The 18,961-nt window shown below is 41.3% G+C and overlaps 2 protein-coding genes across 3 annotated transcripts; both read left to right on the top strand.

Moving 5' to 3' along the window:
* Window positions 1–5,090: 5,090 nt before the first annotated feature.
* Window positions 5,091–11,072, top strand: LOC123127645 (probable alpha-galactosidase B). Of its 2 annotated transcripts, none has more exons than XM_044547409.1 (14): window positions 5,091–5,343; window positions 6,239–6,386; window positions 6,509–6,766; window positions 7,115–7,289; window positions 7,446–7,507; window positions 7,594–7,757; window positions 7,873–7,970; window positions 8,603–8,661; window positions 8,740–8,874; window positions 8,952–9,202; window positions 9,276–9,435; window positions 9,818–9,899; window positions 9,977–10,018; window positions 10,719–11,072. In XM_044547409.1, the coding sequence occupies exons 1-14, from the start codon at window positions 5,255–5,257 to the stop codon at window positions 10,934–10,936; spliced, it is 1,941 nt and encodes a 646-aa protein (XP_044403344.1). In that variant the 5' UTR covers window positions 5,091–5,254; the 3' UTR covers window positions 10,937–11,072. The 2 variants fall into 2 exon arrangements, with proteins under 2 accessions (XP_044403344.1, XP_044403343.1); XM_044547408.1 differs by having other exon boundaries at window positions 5,092–5,343; window positions 9,974–10,018.
* A 1,899-nt stretch (window positions 11,073–12,971) lies between these two features.
* LOC123130665 (uncharacterized) lies at window positions 12,972–17,518 on the top strand. Its single transcript, XM_044550496.1, has 5 exons — window positions 12,972–13,324; window positions 13,891–13,924; window positions 14,753–16,304; window positions 16,414–16,510; window positions 16,605–17,518. Exons 1-3 carry the CDS (start codon window positions 13,170–13,172, stop codon window positions 16,106–16,108), a joined length of 1,545 nt encoding a protein of 514 aa, XP_044406431.1. The 5' UTR covers window positions 12,972–13,169; the 3' UTR covers window positions 16,109–16,304; window positions 16,414–16,510; window positions 16,605–17,518.
* The last annotated feature ends 1,443 nt before the right edge of the window (window positions 17,519–18,961 follow it).

Here is an 18,961-nt window from a genome sequence, read left to right as displayed (position 1 = left end):
TTATTATTTCAGGTTACAAAAACCTATATCTACTATCCATACTACACTTGTATCACTATCTCTTCGCCAAAATAGTGCATGCACCTATATAATTTACCATTGTATTGGGTGTGTCGAGGACACAAAAGATTTCTTGTATCTGATTGCAGGGCTATATAAGAGAGATCATCTTCATCCTACACCTTCCACGGATTGATAAATCATAGGTCATCCGCTTGAGGGAAATTTGTTGTTGTCCTACAAAACTCTGCGCTTGGAGGCCCAACAGAGTCTACAAGAAGAAAATTTGCGTGGTAGACATCATATGTATTCTCTCTGACATTTCATTCATTATCACACATTTATTACACTTGTCTGTGTTCATCATTTTCTTTGTATATCCATGTTTCGTGATTATTCGCTTTCTTATGTGAGTTTATAGAACTTTGAAAAATCCAAAAATATTTCTCGCTTTTGGTTTTCTCTCTTTTGTTTGCAAGTTTGTTAAAGAAAATCCAAAAATATTCTTGTTTCTTCTTTCGTCATTTGTTGGGAGTTTTCGATGTAAATATTTTCCCCGCTTTTCATTTTTCTTTCTTTATTTGCTTTCTTCATAAAAAACAAAAACTCCAAAAATATTTCACTGTGTTTTTCTATATTTCTTTTCTTGAGTCATAGTAAGGAGAAGACATTAAAAGAATTTTCGAATGGGTCTTATGTGCTTTATTGTTGTTCTAAAGACCAAATATTTCCTTGTCTTCTCCTTGTAGATAGTGTTTGCAGATTTCAGCGTAGTCCACGACACACTTGCACTATCTTATACTTTCCACATTATTCAGTTGTGTAAGTGAAAGACAATAATAACAATTATTTGATGAAGTGATTGTGGTTAAGAAAAGTTGGAATGGAATCTACTTGTTTTTGTTTATGGAAATTCGTTTACCTTAGTAGTCCCAATTCAACCTATTATGGATAAAATGTGTATGATGATAATTAGAGTTTGTAGTTGCTCATGCCATGCTTAAGTAGCTAGGAGTGGATAATATGTTATCTTGGGTGTCGATATGCATTAAATTGCAGACAAACTTTGGCATAACCTCAATCATCTCAAATATTCATTCCTCTAAACAACTCTATCAATAGGTACCATCAAGTCAATCAAATCCAATTATATGGATTTGAATTATATAAGTTTTATTTCTCTTGAAAAATCTGAACCCCCTGAGTTTCTTTCAAAACCTTTTATTTTCAAATCAAACCAAGCTTTACATCAAAGTTTCACTAGCAAGATTCGTGGGAATAATAGCCAAATGATATTCAATCTTGTGGGGAATGAACTTAAGTGCAACTAGCCAAATACAAGCATTAGCTTAATTAAACTTGCGAGAAAAGTGAGTATGTATATATTATACCTTCTCGCGCTGGCTTGCTCTTTTCCCAAGTCACTTCTCCATTTTGTTCTTTTTATTTCCAACTTTCTAGCGATATCCAAACTTGTAGGTTCATGAAAACAAAAACACCAACAAAGAGCATTCCAAGAAACAAAAACCAAAATCTTCTCTAAAAATTTTATTATGCAAAACTAGAAAATAAACATGATAACATAAGAAGAAAATAAACAAGAATAAGAAAACAAAATATGAATGCAAGGGTAACTCGGGGAATGAGATCCCCCAAGCTTAGGCCCTTGCCTAGCTCTATCTAGTCCATGTCCCCGTCATCGTGGTCACCAGGTGCGATTATAGGCCACTGAAAGTGTGCTGGACCACTAGAGGATGATGGTCCAACATTGGGCTGCTCGGTAGGAGGCTAGAGGGATATGCGGATCTTCATGTTTTGAGAGAGGAGCCATATGTTGTCATTGGTGAGTTGGAGGTCAGTCCGGATACCCCCCGCCACACTGGACGAGCTGCCGGTACTCACCCCTAGGTATATACTCACCACCATAGCCATAAGGCTGCTAAGGTGGATGCCCCACTCGGCCTCTCCTCCACGGGCACCCCAACCATGCCCGGGTCCTGCGCCAATACCAGTGTCGATGCCCTCTGCTACGGCATCCCACTCAGGAGCTGGATCGGCATGGGAATCGCCCCCGAAACCTTCCTTGTTCCTAAACGCGTTAATCTCAGCAAGGGTGACTACCCACTCATTACGAGTGCTCACCGAAAAATCTTGCACAAGGGGCAATCGAATTGTCCTAGCTGCACCCGGCAAAAGACACTTGTAAGAATGATCCCCTCCATGTCCAGGATCAGGCCCAATAAACTTACAGTTAATCACAATCTTTCTATTGAGTGTAGTAATTCTAGGAACTTTTTTGAGCTTTTCCAAATCGGTATGGAAACGCTTAGCGATACGAGTAACCAACCAACCAATATGAATAGCACCTGAGGACGGCCTAGTGATAACCCACAAGTGTAGGGGGTTAGTTGCAGCCTTTTTGATAAGTAAGAATGTCGAATCCAATGAGGAGTTAAAGGTAGATTAATATTCTCTCAAGGTCTATCAACCACTGATACAACTTTATGCACACTAAAAATTTGCTTTACCTAGAAACAAGAAATAATACCACTTTGCGGGTATAATGGGATAGGTTTGCAAGATACTCCCTCTGTTTTTCTTTTCTCTGCGCATAACTTGAAGCCCGCATACCAAGGGGCGTACCGCTGGTTGTTTCTTGGACCGTCTTACCCTTCCTCTCATGTTAATTGCATGTTGGGAACTGGCGCGCTTTAAGTAACTACATGCACCTAATTGGCCCGTGCGCCTTGGCTTCCCTGCATGCAGCTAGCCTGCTCATGCATGCGCACTGACTGCTCCACTAATTGCTCTGCCATGCAACGGATTGGCTAGCTGGAAGGGGCAAAGTTGGAAGGAAACGGAGAAATAGGCTAGCGCGCAGAACAATTAGGAAAAAAGAGAAAAACTTAGACGCAAAGTAATAAGAAACAAAGGGAGTAATAAAGAACGTGAAAATAAAATTTACGTGTTGTTTTAATAAAAGAATAATAAAGTAAATATAGCGAGTGTGGGAAAGTGGTGGTACGATGTGTGGAATTATCCCTATGCAATTGATAACTATACCGATAATCGTCATTGTAGTTTTATATGTGGGAGAGGCCTCTGCTAGCATGTCATCCCTTACTTGAAATTTTATGCACCTATGATTAGAACTATTAGCAAGCATCCGCAAATACTAGCAAGTTCATTAAGGTAAACTCAACCATAGCATTAAGACAAATTGCCCCCTTCATCCCATATGCACGACTCACAAACTAGGGTTTAGATTTATATCACTCCCGCAACCCGCCATAAGCAAATCATTACATATTGCAACACCCTATAGTGTAATCCATTTACGTGTGCGCTATGGCAACCAAATGATAACAATAAAATAAAACATACAACTTAAACCAATCATGATCACCAATTAACCTATATGACAAAAGTAAACTACTAAGACATAACAGCAATGAGACAAATCATTAGATAACAATTTATAGCATCAAAAAAACATGTTCAAGTAGGGGGTTACAGCGGGTTGCGGGAGAGTGGACCGCTGAATATAGAGGGAGGAAGGTGATGGACGTGTTGATGAAGACGATGAAGTTGATGGAGATGGGCGCTGTGACGATGGTTCCCTCGCTGACGCTCCGGCACCACTGGAGGAGAGGGGGGAGAGCCCCCTCCTTCTTCTTCCTTGGCCTCTTCCCTATATGGGGAGAGGATTCCCTCTTTGGTCCTTGGCTGCCATGGCTCCCAGAGGGAGGGAGCCCCTCCGAGACTGAATATCTCTCTCTCTCTCTCTCTCCCTCTCTCTCTTCGCTACTGTTTTCTGTCCGAACATTGTTTTTTAAATATCCAGAGATCCGTAACTCTGATCAGGTTGAAATTTTGAGGGCTTTTTCTTCCATAAAATTAGCTTTCTTGCCCCTTGCTTCTCCACTAAGTTGCTCTACCAGGCTATTGCCACCTCTCCTGGTCCGGAGCCCCTTGCGAAAATTTGGTCCATTAGACTCTCGCTTAAGATTAAGATATTTGTATGGCAACAGATTCGTGGTTGGGTACTTTCAGGGGTGGAGGTACTCAAACACAATGGTCCCGGGGATAGAATTTGTCCGTTGTGCAAGATCGTGGAAGATTCCAACCACATCTTCTTCGTTTGCATGACAACACAATTCCTTTGGAGATGTTTCAGAGAAGTGGTTGGTGGGAGATGGTGTAACACCAACTTCCCAGACCTTTTCGAGGAACTTCGTAAATCCGCACGTGGGACCCTCCACGTGGTTGGGCATTACGGTTCTTGTGTGGACTCTATGGTCGATTCATAATAAGCTTGTGATTAAGTGTGCCCCTCTTCGTCAACTGACTGATGCTATCTACAAAATGTGCGGCTACTTGCAGCTATGGAAGCCACTTAGCCGTGGTCCGGAGAGGGATGCCATCGGCATATTCACTGCAGATCTGCAGGCGTTGGCTCTTCGTTTGGCACCGCCGCTACCAGCACCACCTCATGAGCCGCATTAGTCCCTGGGACTCACAGCGGCCGCGGCCGCTGCTTATTTATTGTGTACTTTTCAGGGCTTGTTGAACTGTGCCCTCGGCAAAACCCTTTCATACTATGTCCGTGTGCTACTTTGTGTTGTGTGGTGTGGTGTTTCTATATGAACTTATTTGGCTCTAGTGGTTTGCTTTATATATAAAGCGGGTCAAAAGCCTTTTTTAGTAAGAATCCACCCGCCACATAGAGCTTGGAGGGAAAAATGACGACTTTGGTTTCGCTCATGAGTTAAAGGGGGTTAAATATGGTGACCGATTCGGCAAGAGGTGACCCAATTCCTCCCACCGCTTTTACGAAAACACACGCGAGTTTGCGCCATCCCTCTGCTAGCATGAGCTCGACGCCGCGTTTCCCTCCCCTACACACGACGAGCCTAACTGAGAGGAAACGGCTGATTCTACCGTTCCTCCTAACGAGCCTGCTTGGGAGATGTTGTAAAGGTTCATATCAGCCTAAATTTCAATGCAATTCAACAACCAAACAGACCCAAATTACATCACATGCACCATACACGCCACAATTCTCACACCTGGAACGGCACACGTACCACACCGCATCGCGCAGCACGACACGACATTCCCTCTGTGCCCCACCATAGGGAGTCCCAACTCCCAACCTCCACCTGCATCAATCATCGCTCGTCCATCACCACCGTGCCGCCTGTGCCTCTCCACTCCACTCCACTCTGCTCAGCTCACCTCCATAAGGTTTGGCATGGAACTGGGACTGGGAGCTCCAACTTCTCCGCCGCCATGGCGTGGCCATCTCCTCTTGCGCGCGCTCGTCATCTTCCTCTGCCTCTGGTCAGTGCGGCTCCCATCTCGTCCGGTAACCTGGATGCGTCAGAACGATGCGCTTTTCGTGGCGTTTCTTGCGTGTTTTACTAATTTATTTCGCCGCATCTGAGTGACACTCCCGCACAACTAGCATCTTTTTAGGCGGAATGCTTTCTCTTCTGTTTGGGTCCCAAATATTTCCAGAGCTCTCTAGTGTACGCCCCCTTCGGTTATTATTGGGTTGATTCGAGATTTCCTACTGCGCATCTGATTGTCGACAAGATTGTGTTGTTCTTAGATTATTATAGGCTTCAAATCTCTCTTCCTCCTTTTTAACGAAAAACAGTAGGGAAATACATCTCTCGGTTTTGTGTTGTGCCATGATATGGAATAATTTAGCACAACATGTGGGACACCAATTCCGGCTCAAAAACAAAATTGGGAAAAAGCAGATCCTAAATGATCCTAAGCCACATACCACTTTGGTTATAAAGCTCCTGCAGTTTTCTTTTAGGAGATTATGGAGAAAAGGAGGATGGCTGCATCACTGATATGTGAATGTTTCTTCTTCTCTGACACAGTCTGTTTGCTCCTGTTGATCAAGATTTCACCTCTGTTTATTTATGTCGCATTATTCCTCCTTGCATTTATTAATGACTTTCTAGAAGATTATTCAAATAAATTAACGCCATATACATTTCTCCGTTGTTGTCTACTCATTTCTGTTCCAGTCTAAAGTAACATAATTGTATGAATGTGAAACAAGTACTCCCTCTGTAAACTAATACTATAAGACCGTTTACAAGATAAGTGTTGAGAAGAAAATATTCTCTTTGGACAATACTTTTTAATCGTGTGACAGCCAAACAGACTATAAACTGAAGAGAAATGACTCCAGTTAGTTCATACTGAACATTTTCAGGGTTACATCTGAGGCAAATGAACAACATGTGGAACTACCACCAAGAGGATGGAATTCCTATGATTCTTTTTCTTGGACGGTTGATGAAAATGCATACTTGCAAAATGCAAAGATTTTGGCAGAAAAGTTACTACCACATGGATATCAGGTTGTCTACCAGTTTTTTTTTTTTTTTGCGAAACCAGAATTCTTTTACTTGGTACTTAATGGCATAAGAGAATATGAACACCGATAATTCTGATTAACTTTCTGTTTGTTATCTACTGGTAGTATGCAGTTATTGATTACCTGTGGTACCGGAGGTATGTTGATGGGGCATATACAGATTCGTATGGGTTTGACAACATTGATGAGTGGGGTCGACCGTTTCCTGACCTCCAAAGATTTCCATCATCCAAATATGATAAAGGGTTCAGTCAAATTGCCAATAAGGTTCATGAGATGGGCTTGAAATTCGGCATCCATTTAATGAAAGGAATAAGTACACAGGCTGTTAATGCGAACACACCCATCTTGGATATTGAGACGGTATGCCTCCTTTGAATTGCTATTATACTACAAATATTGTTGTTTCAGAATTATCTGTTACTGTAACAGAAGACAAATGACAATTCTTGACCATGCGTTGCAATCTACAAATTTATTTGTGAAATGAAATGAAGAGATATGATACCTCCATGGATTTCAAGGGTCTATCATACTGTATCTACCATACTGTTATAGACATATTATTAAAAGGAGGCACTAATGTGCTTTGTCAAATGATGCTGTCCTTAGGAGAGCATTTATTGTTGTCCATAAATCATTTTCTGCGTACTTCAAAGAATGCCATAGAACTTCATTTATTATTGTTAAGTGTCTTCTTATCCTTTTCAGGGAAAACCCTATGTAGAGAACGGTCGGCAATGGGCAGCTCGTGACATTGGCCTGACCCATAAAACATGTGCATGGATGCCACATGGATTTATGAGTGTAAATACGAATATTGGAGCTGGACGGGCCTTCTTAAGATCTCTTTACCGACAGTATGCGGATTGGGGTGTTGATTTTGGTATGCTATTTCTAAATCTGTACTTTTCGCTAGTTAGATTATCCTTGTGACAATATGGTATGGTAGAGAGCTCCCACCTTGGGAGTAGTTGACATTTCTTAAGCGTTGACATAACTTGAGTTTGACGAGATTATTCCATATGTACCATTCCTGCAGTGAAGGTTGATTGTATCTTCGGTACTGATTATAGCCCGGAAGAAGTAATAACTATTTCGCAGGTAAATAACTTCGCATCCTAGAGTTAATTACACAAGTCCCGTTGAAATTGGTGCACCTTCAGAATCAGTTGATTCTCCCATTGCAGCTCCTGCAAGAGCTTGACCGCCCAATAGTACTGTCCATCTCACCAGGAACTGAAGTCACTGTACCATTAGCTGAAAACATCAGTGAACATGTTAATATGTATAGGATAACAGGAGATGATTGGGACAACTGGAAAGATGTTAGTTCACATTTTACTGTGTCAAGGTAAATCAAAACAGATATTCTCTGTATATCCATTATATACTCCTTATTTCTGTATTCAGTTTTTTTTAATATTCTCTGGTAAATAAGAACTTATTTGTTTGCATATTGCGCACAGTGCCTTCGCTGCTGCGAATAAGATCGGGGCCACTGGATTACGAGGAAAATCTTGGCCAGATTTAGACATGCTTCCATTTGGCTGGCTAACTGATCCGGGTAACGATTTGTATCTTTACTTTACTATCATAATAATTGTGATTCCCCTTGCCCCCTGTGGCTGCTAATCAAGATGCTAAGTCACTTACCTTGCCAAAAGAAGAAGCTGTAAATAATTGTCTTAGTACGCTAGATAAGAACTGTACAATGCAGCATTACTCATGCTGCTTTTTTGTTCTACACCAACTCAATATTTAGTTGCGTCTATTGGATCGGTACTGTAGATTATGTGTATCTCTGCTTGCTAGTTTTCATCGATTGGGACCAGGATGACAAATCATGTCTTAAAACTTCATAAATATACCTGGAATATGACATGTCTCATTCAATATACTTAGTTTTGAAAAATTTCAACTAACTTTATCTTAATTCCTGAACTATAACTTATAACTTATGCACTAGTTTTCGTTGAAAAAGGAAAATTAGCTTGTAGCATCACAAAATTGTGTAAACTCGAAAATATCCAGTGTGAGGCTTATATGTAGGGCCTGATGCCACATCTCAGTGACACATCGATGCTGTTTTCCAACTCATGTGATGTTCTGATATTTTCTGTGGTACTGAACAAATTGCTGGTTCCATGAAGTGGTTTTATAACTATTAACATACCTTTTTTCCCTTTAATAAGACAGGTGTCAATCAGGGCCCTCATAGGCCGTGTAACCTTACATTTGATGAACAGAAAGCACAGGTTTGCACTTGGTGATTTTCATGCCTGTTTTTCATTTTGTTTTATCCACTGAAATCTTTTTTTCATATGACCTTGCAGATGACACTTTGGTCAATGGCTAAGTCGCCTCTCATATATGGAGGAGATCTGAGACATCTCGACAATAGTACATTCAGCATTATGACGAATCCTACTCTATTGAAGATAAATTACTACAGTAAAAATAACATGGAGGTACCTGCATTTTAGGATTCTTATTACAACAATATGTACACTTACATGGTCAATAAGCCGAGCTGTTTTTTTTTCAGTTCCATTATGTGTATGGTGAGACGACTTCTAATACCAGACATTCTGGTCACTTGAGTCCTCAATATACTGTAAACCCGACAAAACATGATGGCATGGTCGTGGGTCTCACTTCCTGCACCAATGACCAAGCTAATGGATGGTTTGTATTTCCACAAGATGGGAAGTCAGATCATATATGCAGGATCTATGAAACAGAGAATGGCAAAAATGTCTCATTTTGCTTGGGGAAAACAAAACCTCTTCTTGCCTCGTAAGTGCAACCCAATTATGAATGGAGAAGTAATCGTGTTTTAATTTGTATGATCACACACTATATGTTCTAGGGATGATGATATCAATGAAAAGGAAGAAGACCAAACAAAGTTCCATCTGGCAGTTGCAGACATTAATGATTCTTGTTTGGATGCATCTGCTAGTCGGCGGCGGACTGCCTCAGAGGTTAAGCTTCTCATGTTCTCCAGGTGCAAATGGCATGCAAGGCAGGTACACATCAAATAGATTTGCCCCAATACTAACTAGTCCTGTTCTCATTAGGACTGATGAAATTCTTTTTAGATTTTCAGAGGTTCTTATAGTACTTGAACAAACTACTCACGAAACCCCATTTTCTGTTGGCTGATGTGTTAAATACGTAATGTTCCTTAGTATATTATGCTGTCATGGCAGCTTTGGTAACATATTGGTTTCACAACGCCAACACATAACCATGCAACTATGTAAATTAGCACTAAATGTTGTATTGAAACAAGTTCATGGAGATCAATACACTTTTCAGCTTTCTTTTTCTATAGTTAATATTGTGTCCTGGTTACACTACTAAATGAATGGCAACTAGCTCATCATGTCTTGCGTCAAATTTCTCTAGATGTGGGAGCTGAATGACAAGGGTAACCTTGTGAGCAGCTATTCAAGATTATGTGCCACGGTGGAATCCAGCAAGGAAGCAGGTAATCATGACATCATTCTTTTTTGTGAGTTGGTTAGTAAAAATATTACATGGTTGGCACAATTCTCTATGCAGTAGGTATTACTGGAGCTCGTGCATGGATTGCAACTGGAAGTAAAGGTTAGTGATCATGTACATCCTACAGTCTCAGAAGATCCTGAATCCAATCCTTTAAAATTGTGATAGGAGTGAACGTTTTTGCTAGATCTGTTTCTAGAAGACTAAGCTTCATTGATACACAGTGTCTTGTTTATGCACTAAAAATAATGAAATTGAGTTATTTTTCCCAGGAAATATAAATTAGTGAAAAACTGAAGAGAACTGAAATGTTTGCAGAAATTTTATGTTATAAGATTCATGTTCTGTAATCTTTTGTAAGCTGAAAACAGAACAAAATAACCGAATAATTGTGTTGTAATATTAATAGTGGTAACTCATTCTCGTAACATTTATATGCGGAATTTAAGAAAAAGAGTAGAGTGGAATTTTATGTGGGCTCAGAGAGCAGTGATGCAAAAACATGGACATATTACCTTCCCTAAGCTGGCGTTTACGAAAATGGCACTCCCTCCGATCCATAATACTATTTTCGTTAACGAATATGCAACCCGTCTCACTGATTATGTGATATTCTAGTTATTCTAGTACTATGTTAGGAGTGTTCCAGTCTCCAAATGTTTATTTGCACATTTCTTTGCGTTGAGACCTGATTGGGGTGCTGGTACTTCTGGCTTCTTCGTTACGCGCGCGTCTTTCAGAATGAACCTCCATGATAATACACAAGTAGTTCATGATGTTTAATATTTTATTTATGTCGCAGGGGAAATCTACCTCGCATTCTTCAACCTTGACTCAGTAAGCCGGAAGATAACCGCGAGAATATCGGACCTGGAAAAGGTTCTTGGGACAGCCTTCGTACGAAAACACTCGTGCAGCTGCAGTGATGTTTGGAGTGGGAGGAATCTTGGTCTCGTCGAGGAAGAGATCTCAGCGGCGGTGAATCCACACGGTTGCGTGGTGTTCGAACTCATGTGTTGAGGACTTGAGGTTTGCCAGACTAGTCACGGTGGGAATAATTTTGGGAGCCTACCGCAATCCCATGATATGATATGATGTAAGCCTACCCTGAACAGCGTGAACCTTGAACAATATTGGGTAGTTCGTTTCCAGGTCAGTGCTTGAAGCATCGCCCAGAGGCCGGGGGTACATCCTCCTTTTCAAAAGAAAAAGGTCGGTGCTTGAAAGCGGTCGAGTTGACCTTCGTCAAACCGTACCCGTGCTAGAACGGGATGGGTTTGAGTAATTATGCATCAACTCAGGATGATGAAACACTCAAATGCGCTGATATAGAAGGGCCGCAGAAAATGAGGAGAGGGCAACAGAGGAGCCGGACTGTCTGGTCTCTTCTGGTGCATCTCGCAAACATAATTCAAAAAATCCTGAATTTTTTGTTGTGCAAACTTCAACAAATGTTTTGAGTGCCTGCAAATTTTCATAATGAAAATGACATTCGTGGAAGTCATAAAAAAATCAGTACTCCAAAATGCTTTTGTAAATAGCATTTTTGCAACATCGATTTTGTTTTCTTGCCACGATTTCCATGAATGTTACTTCATAATAAACTTTGCAAGTACAAAAATCATTTGTCAAAGTTTGGCAAAAAAATCAGAATTCTTTGAATTTATTTACCCTTTTTTCCTTTTGATTTTACTGTTCATCAAGGGCATTTGAGCTCCGGAGTAGATACAAATTCTCTAATATAGAAGGGACGCATAAAATGGCTCACATGAGCCCCGAACACTTCGGTATGCCATTTACTAGAAAGGTTGGGCGTGTTTTGTTGTTTCTCTGATATAGAGGGCCGCATAAAATGGCTCACGTGAGCCCCGCACACTTCGGCAGCCCATTTACTAGAAGGATTGGACGTGTTTTGCTGAGCTACTATTGTTGTTCAAAATTTCTAGATACCGCAGTAGATTAAAAAAAATTCTTCAGCAAATTTTTTAGGGGTAAATCTTCAGCAGGTAGATAGATAAGAAAAGCGAAATCACTAATTGAGTAATACTTCTTTCAAAGCTCACTCTCCTTTTCAGGTTGTAACAAATGGCGTGCTGCATGTGCGTCACTTGTCGCAACCTATGAATTTTTCTTTTTTCCTAAATCCGTTTATTCAAAACGTTTTATTGTAAATTGTGCGTTCAAATCTCGAACCGTTTTCACCGTTGGATTCCTCGCGTCGAGTTCTTCAAAACTAGATCCCATGTTGATAGGTTTTGATGAACATATTTTCAGGAAAAAACCGAACTAGGAGCATGTATTTTTCCTTTTTGGTAGCCATTTCCGAGAGGCACGGGCTAGCGAAAGTAAATTCATGCCTCCCGGAAGCAAAATCGCACCTCTTACAAAAAAAAAGAGAAATGTGATTTTTTTTTTCCATTTCCGAGTGGCATCATCATGCCTCTCGCGGAAACAAAACCATGTCTCTCGCGGAAGCAAAATCGTGCCTTTCACAAAAAAAAAAGAAAAAACGTGTTTTTTCATTTCCAAGCTAGCGGAAGCAAAACTGTGCCTCTCGTGAAAAAAAACCCACATTTTTTTCGTTTTCGAGAGTTACATCGCAGAACCAAAACCGTGCCTCTCGCGAAAACAAAACCGTGCCTCTCACAAAAAAAAACTTTTTTCTGATTTTTTTTGTCAAAAAGCTAAGAAAGACAGGTAGAAAACCGAAAAGTCAAAAAAACCCCCAAAACCATTAAAAAGCCGAAAACACATGCGAAAAAATAAAATAAAAAACAAAATTCGAAGGAAGACACGTGGCGGCGGTTGGGCACGCGCTAATTGGCATGCTCTAAGCCCATCCATGTAATCGTTGGAAGGCTCTCGAAGGAACGCTACTCAACTTGCTATCGAAGAAAACTAGTTGCTCTAGAAGAAAAGAAATAAACATATGTGCTAATGGGCCGCGCCAGTGGCTGGCCCATGTAGAGAAGCTTCACGGCCCAAGCCCAAGAAAGCCCCGTGCCGGTCCGGCTCTCCAACCCGTCGCTCTCGCTCACGCCGCCGGTCGCGGCAGCCGTCAGGCAGGCAACCCAACTCGCCGGTCTCTGGATTCTCTCGAGGGCACCTGGCTGGCGGCTCCAACTACCGGAGCTCCCTCGCCGTCCGTTAGGCTCTCCAGCCGTTACTACCCACCACCACCATCTCTCTCCCTGCTTTGGTTCCCTCCTCTTACCATCTCCACAATCGTCCCGACCAAGCGGACAGCCCTGTGATGGACTTCTCCGTCGAGGATGGCAAAAGGCTATGGTCGCTTGTTCGGAAGCAGGTGGTCCTGGTCGACAAGAAACGAAGGTGGTTGGAGTCGATGACTCCCAAATCGGATGGCTGCAACATACGACTGAAGCGACCAAAGTTCTTGGCTGATGCGTAGGTTTGCGGCACTTCCTTATTTCTTCTGATAGTACTGTGATTCGGTTTTCCTTTTGTTTCTGGATGTTGCTCATAGCGACAACGGTTGTTGCAGTTTATCACACTGCCATGCTGGTCGTGGCAATCTAAATGGAAATTCTATTTGCTGCCGCTATGGTTTAGGGAAAGTGATTCATCTCTACAATCTTTTATGTTCGATGCTTAAACGTATGTTGCATATAATGTCGTTTCCGTCTCCGGGTGGTTTAGCTTTCTCCCTGCTTAATATATTTACATGTATGCTGTCCTGCATGTTATTGAAAAATACTCCCTCGGTCCCATAATCATATTGGTTGTAATAAGATCTTGGATTTTTTCTATATTGGTTGTAATAACGTCTTAGATTATGGGGCGGAGGGAGTAATAACCAATGTCGGTTTTCAGATGATATAGACCCTAGTCTTTTGAAAGAAAAAAAAAATCCCCAGATGGCAAGATGCCTGCATTTCTTTGGCCAACAGTTGCAACCGGTTGTATGTAGTAACAAGAAAGTCTAATTGCTAGCCTTCTGTGGTTATATACAGGTTCTTGGCTGAATCAGATATACGGAGTGACGAAGTAAGTTCTTGCTGTTGTAAGAATAACTACAGGTTATACCTTATATAGCTTGTATCTATTTCCGTTCGGGCTAACATGTACTCATGTTAATAAAAAAAGGGGCAGCCCGGTGCATGTAGCTCCCGCTTGCGCAGGGTCGGGGAAGGGTCCGACCACTTTGGGTCTATAGTACGCAGCCTTTCCCTACATTTCTGTAAGAGGCTGTTTCCAGGATTTGAACCCGTGACCTCATGGTCACAAGGCAGCAGCTTTACCACTGCGCCAAGGCTCCCCTTCAACATGTACTCATGTTAATGTAAAAGAAAAATATGTAATGGATATACAATTTGTACAGCTACAAGTTACTAGACAACATTTCTATGTAAGTGATCAAACGAGACACTTGGCTTCGTATAAATGTTACTACTTACCTCTGTTCCTAAATATAAGACGTATTTAGGAACAGAGGTAGCATTAAACAACTCAGATGTATATTCAGTAATTTGATTTTTATAATGTGGAATGATTAGAACTATTGTAAATAATGCCCTATGGGGTGTTGTCTAGCTGGGATCTTCTGTATATGGCATATCATGTGAACTTTACCATACTATTCTTGATTTATGGGCATGGTTACATTCTAGTCACATTGACAAAATTTCCTAGCGTTGTAATTTTATTTACTTACTATGATATTACAACAAATACAAAACATGTTTGACATGTGGTTTCTGACAAGCCACCTCAATAGCAACTTCGGCTGCATTAGTTCCATTGTTCAGTTCATGCTTCCCTAAATATGCTATTTTTTAGAGATATATACGTATGACTTAAGGACTTTTCTTTCAGGTGTCTTGCGAAAAAGTGACAGCCAATGTTGCAAAAAGTTATGGTCTGCAGCGCGGTGGCCACAACCATCACTTGGTTCAGGATGGTCTCAGGCTTCTTAACTTACCAAGAGGGGAAGATGGCTCATTGAGTCCAGAAAGTCTGAACATTATGCATAGCACAATCAATAAGTTAAGCAATGGAGCACTTCAATCAGTGGCTAAAATCATCAGCCGCACCAACTGTAGTTTTAATAAGACTAGACCACTGTTAAGAGAAATTGTAACATACCATCTTCCGTGTTACTTAGCCAAGCTGGATCATGAAGATGTCATCATGTTTGAGTTGTCTGAAATTTTGAGAAATCCTGGCAGCTACCAATCTGATTCGTTGAGCCTTGTCACACCTGTGTCACCACTGCTTCTGTCATCTATCAACCAAGCTTTGGATAGACTTGATGGGATTCCTGACCAAGCTCTTGTTGCAGTGAACAGGAAGCTCATAGGAAAAACATGTATGCCGAAATTCTGGCATGTGCCTCGGTCTTCCAGTAGAGGGCATCTTATTGAAATAGTGAGGAAAAGATGCAAAATGATTATAGCGCGTATTGAGGAAGGTTACATGCCAAAGAGATTAGCAAAGGCCATGTCAGTGGTGAACCTATACTGGAAGCAGAAGTTGAGATCCATGGATATTTCTCAGTTAGAGTACTTCCCCTTTTCAAAAGAAACAGTGTCTTTGCAAAATGATATCCTGAATGCTCTTTGGTTGCTTCCAAAACTCCAGCATGATGACCTAAAATTGCTGCGTCCCATATTGGACCCAGATCCTAAATTTCGAAAGATGCAATTTAGAGTATCTTTGAGGAAGTACTTGTTAGAATGCTTGTTTGAATCTGATGAAGGTGATTTGCCAGATGAGGCCCATCAAGCCATAGCCTTTATAAATCGGATTTCTCAATGTAAAAGTGCCTGTCTGACAGAACGAAGGAAGAATGCTGAAGTAGATTCTGTATTGAATGTAAACAGTCAACTCAGAGCTTTGGCATATTATGATACCGATGACTGTTCAGACGCGGACAAGTTGATGAGCTTAGGGAGTGTCAACTGCACTGGGGATAATGATTTCATACTCCCTGAGACCAACTATTTCCACTATAAATTTGAGCAGCATATGGATGAGCCTTGTTCTTCGAATAGTACACCCAAAGTTGTTGATATGGACGAGTGTTGTTCGGCTGAATCTACCAGAGCTGCACATCATGTTCAAGAAGCTGAACATCTAGGTTCCAAATTAGAGGAGGTTTTCAGGAAACCATGTGAAGGAACTGAAAACTCTGGAGCCACTCCACATTACAGAGACAACCTTGCTTTGTAGGAGGCTGTTGATACCAATCATTTGAAGACGCCAGTGCACTCTAAGGATCTCTCCGAGATCTGTGATGAAACTTCAACAGCAGCCCACATGCTCATTGGACAAATTTTGGATAAATGGCTACTTGTAGAGAACGGCGAAGTGGAAGAGCTCACCAGACATTATCTTGGAGGGGGCTTGGTTTCTGAAGGTCCACAAGGTACGTTGCGGGGTATCATTGTAGCTTCTCTGTTGTCCTACTCTTCTCAGGTATATGTTGCATGTGTGAAGTCGAGAGTAAGCTGATTGGCTTCTTGTTCCTTTGCTAGACACTAGAGAATTGCTGAATGTAACAGATAATAAGAACCTGAAGGGTGACATTCTAGTGCATGCCGTGGAACGCATCTTGCCCAATTTGCCGAGAAGGTTGTCTACTTTCCTGCCCTCCCGTCCTTGCATGTACAGTATGATTCTCTTTGAGTTGCACATAATAATATATTTAATTCCTTGCATTCCGCAGTTGCATTGACCAAGTTAAGAGGCTAATGACCTAGCAGGTGCATTGCGACAACGCTCTGCAGGTGCATTACAGATAGGGACTTGGTGACTTGTTTCTGCATTTTTTTTCTACCGGGAATCCTGCCTACGCTAATCTGCGAGTTTGTGATTAGTTCGTCTCCAAATACTTGTATCTCGTGATATACTGGCCATCGATTTTTTTTTTCTTTCTGAAATGTGCTGATTTAAATAGAAACTATTAATACATTGTGAAAGCGTATCTCATGAGATCTATCAGTATCAGTTTGGTGTTATCAGTATTCTTTATACATTGATAGTGAACCTAAAAATGTTTGACGGGCCTAAATTTAGAAAACACGTATTTGCCATGGGTTGCATGTCAGCCCCAGTACATATTGTTAAGATATACATTTTGGTATGGAGGGAGTAGTAAATAAGTGCAGGCCACCGGACAGGCAGCGTTGTTGTTCTTTTCAGTGCTCTCCGCTGTGTCCGTGAGTAGATTTGTGTGCATAAAGAAGTGCATTAACCTATAACATGTGTTAATCACGTAAGATCATCATAACAACCTTCCTTTTGGCAGGAGAGGGGCTATTTTAGTTGCAACCTGAGGGAGAACAAGCAGGAGGAATTGGTTAACTGGAGTGCTAGATTCAGGGCAAGTTTGCCGAAGCACTTTCATTAGTTCCATCGATAATACCAGGACTGGAGAACTAAAAGCCCTTGTAGATGCAAGTTGTGTGCTATTAAACCAAAAAATTTAACTGCACAACATTATAGTTGATGATTTTTCAAGATTTACGTGGGTGTTCTTTCTTAATGACAAGTCGCAGGTCCAGAAGATCTTCACAAACTTCGCTAGGAAGGCCCAAAATTAGTTTGATGTGAAGATCAAGAAGGTTCGGAGTGACAACGGAACGGAGTTCAAGAACGCAAATGTGGACACCTTTCTTGACGAAGAAGGGATTTCACACGAGTTCTCGGCTACGTACACACCTCAACAAAATGGAGTTGTTGAGAGGAAGAACTGGACGCTCATCGAAATGGCAAGAACGATGCTTGATGAATACAAGACGCCAAAGCACTTTTGGGCAGAAGCGGTTGAGACAGCTTGTCACGCAACAAATCACTTATATCTTCACAAGCTACTCGGAAGACGGCATACGAGCTTCTCACCGGTAACAAACCCCAAGTTGGATACTTTCGAGTATTCAGCTCAAAGTGCTACATTCTTGATAAGCATCGTCATTCAAAGTTTGCTCCTAAATCTCATGAAGGTTTTCTACTTGGTTATGGCTCAAACTCTCACACTTACCGTGTCTACAACAATTTCACCCGAAAGGTTGAAGAGACGGTAGATGTGAAGTTTGATGAATCTAATGGCTCGCAAGTAGAGCAATTGCCAATTGATGTAGGAGACAAAGACTCTTCAGAAGCAATTCAAGACTTGTCCATTGGCAAAATTCGTCCAACGGAGGTAAAGGAGAGTACTTCATCCGTCCAAGTGGAAGCTTCTACTTCACGACAAGGTGAACCAAGAATCGACACGGAAGCATCCACAAGTGGGACACACCAAGATGAAGAAAACGAGGAAGTACGTCAAGATGAACATCAACAACCTCCTTCTTCACCACGACAAGAGAACGACGACGTCAACAATGAAGAAGGCCAAGAAGAAGAACAAGATGAAGAAGATGTTCAACGAAGACCCAAGCAAAAGCTCTAACGAGTTCGAGCAAGAATTGCCAAAGATCATCCCGTCGAGCAAATCCTCAATGATATACAAACCGGGAGAATCACTCGCTCAAAGACTCGTTTAACTAACTTTTGTGAAAACTATTCATTCATCTCTAGCATTGAACCTATGAAGGTTGAAGAAGCATTGGAAGATCCAGATTGGATAAATGCTATGCATGAAGAGCTACATAATTTTGAGAGAAACCAAGTTTGGACATTGGTCGAGAAGCCCGACAACAACCACAACATCATTGGTACCAAATGGGTGTTTCGCAACAAGCAAGATGAAGATGGACAAGTGGTTCGCAACAAAGCACGTCTCGTCGCCCAAGGGTACACACAAGTCGAAGGTATGGACTATGGTGAGACGTATGCTCCTGTTGCTAGACTTGAGTCCATTCGCATCTTACTTGCCTATGCTAATCACCATAATATCACCTTGTACCAAATGGACATTAAAAGTGCTTTTCTAAATGGTGAAATAGAGGAGGAAGTTTATGTCAAACAACCTCCCGGCTTTATCAATCCTAAGAAACCAAATCATGTTTACAAACTTCACAAAGCTCTTTATGGTCTTAAACAAGCTCCTAGAGCATGGTATAAATGCTTGACCAAGTTCCT

Source organism: Triticum aestivum, chromosome 6A (assembly GCF_018294505.1).
Source record: "Triticum aestivum cultivar Chinese Spring chromosome 6A, IWGSC CS RefSeq v2.1, whole genome shotgun sequence".
NCBI lineage: Eukaryota > Viridiplantae > Streptophyta > Magnoliopsida > Poales > Poaceae > Triticum > Triticum aestivum.
The sequence above is the reverse complement of the archived record's forward strand: the minus strand, read 5'-3'. Positions and strand labels throughout refer to the sequence as shown.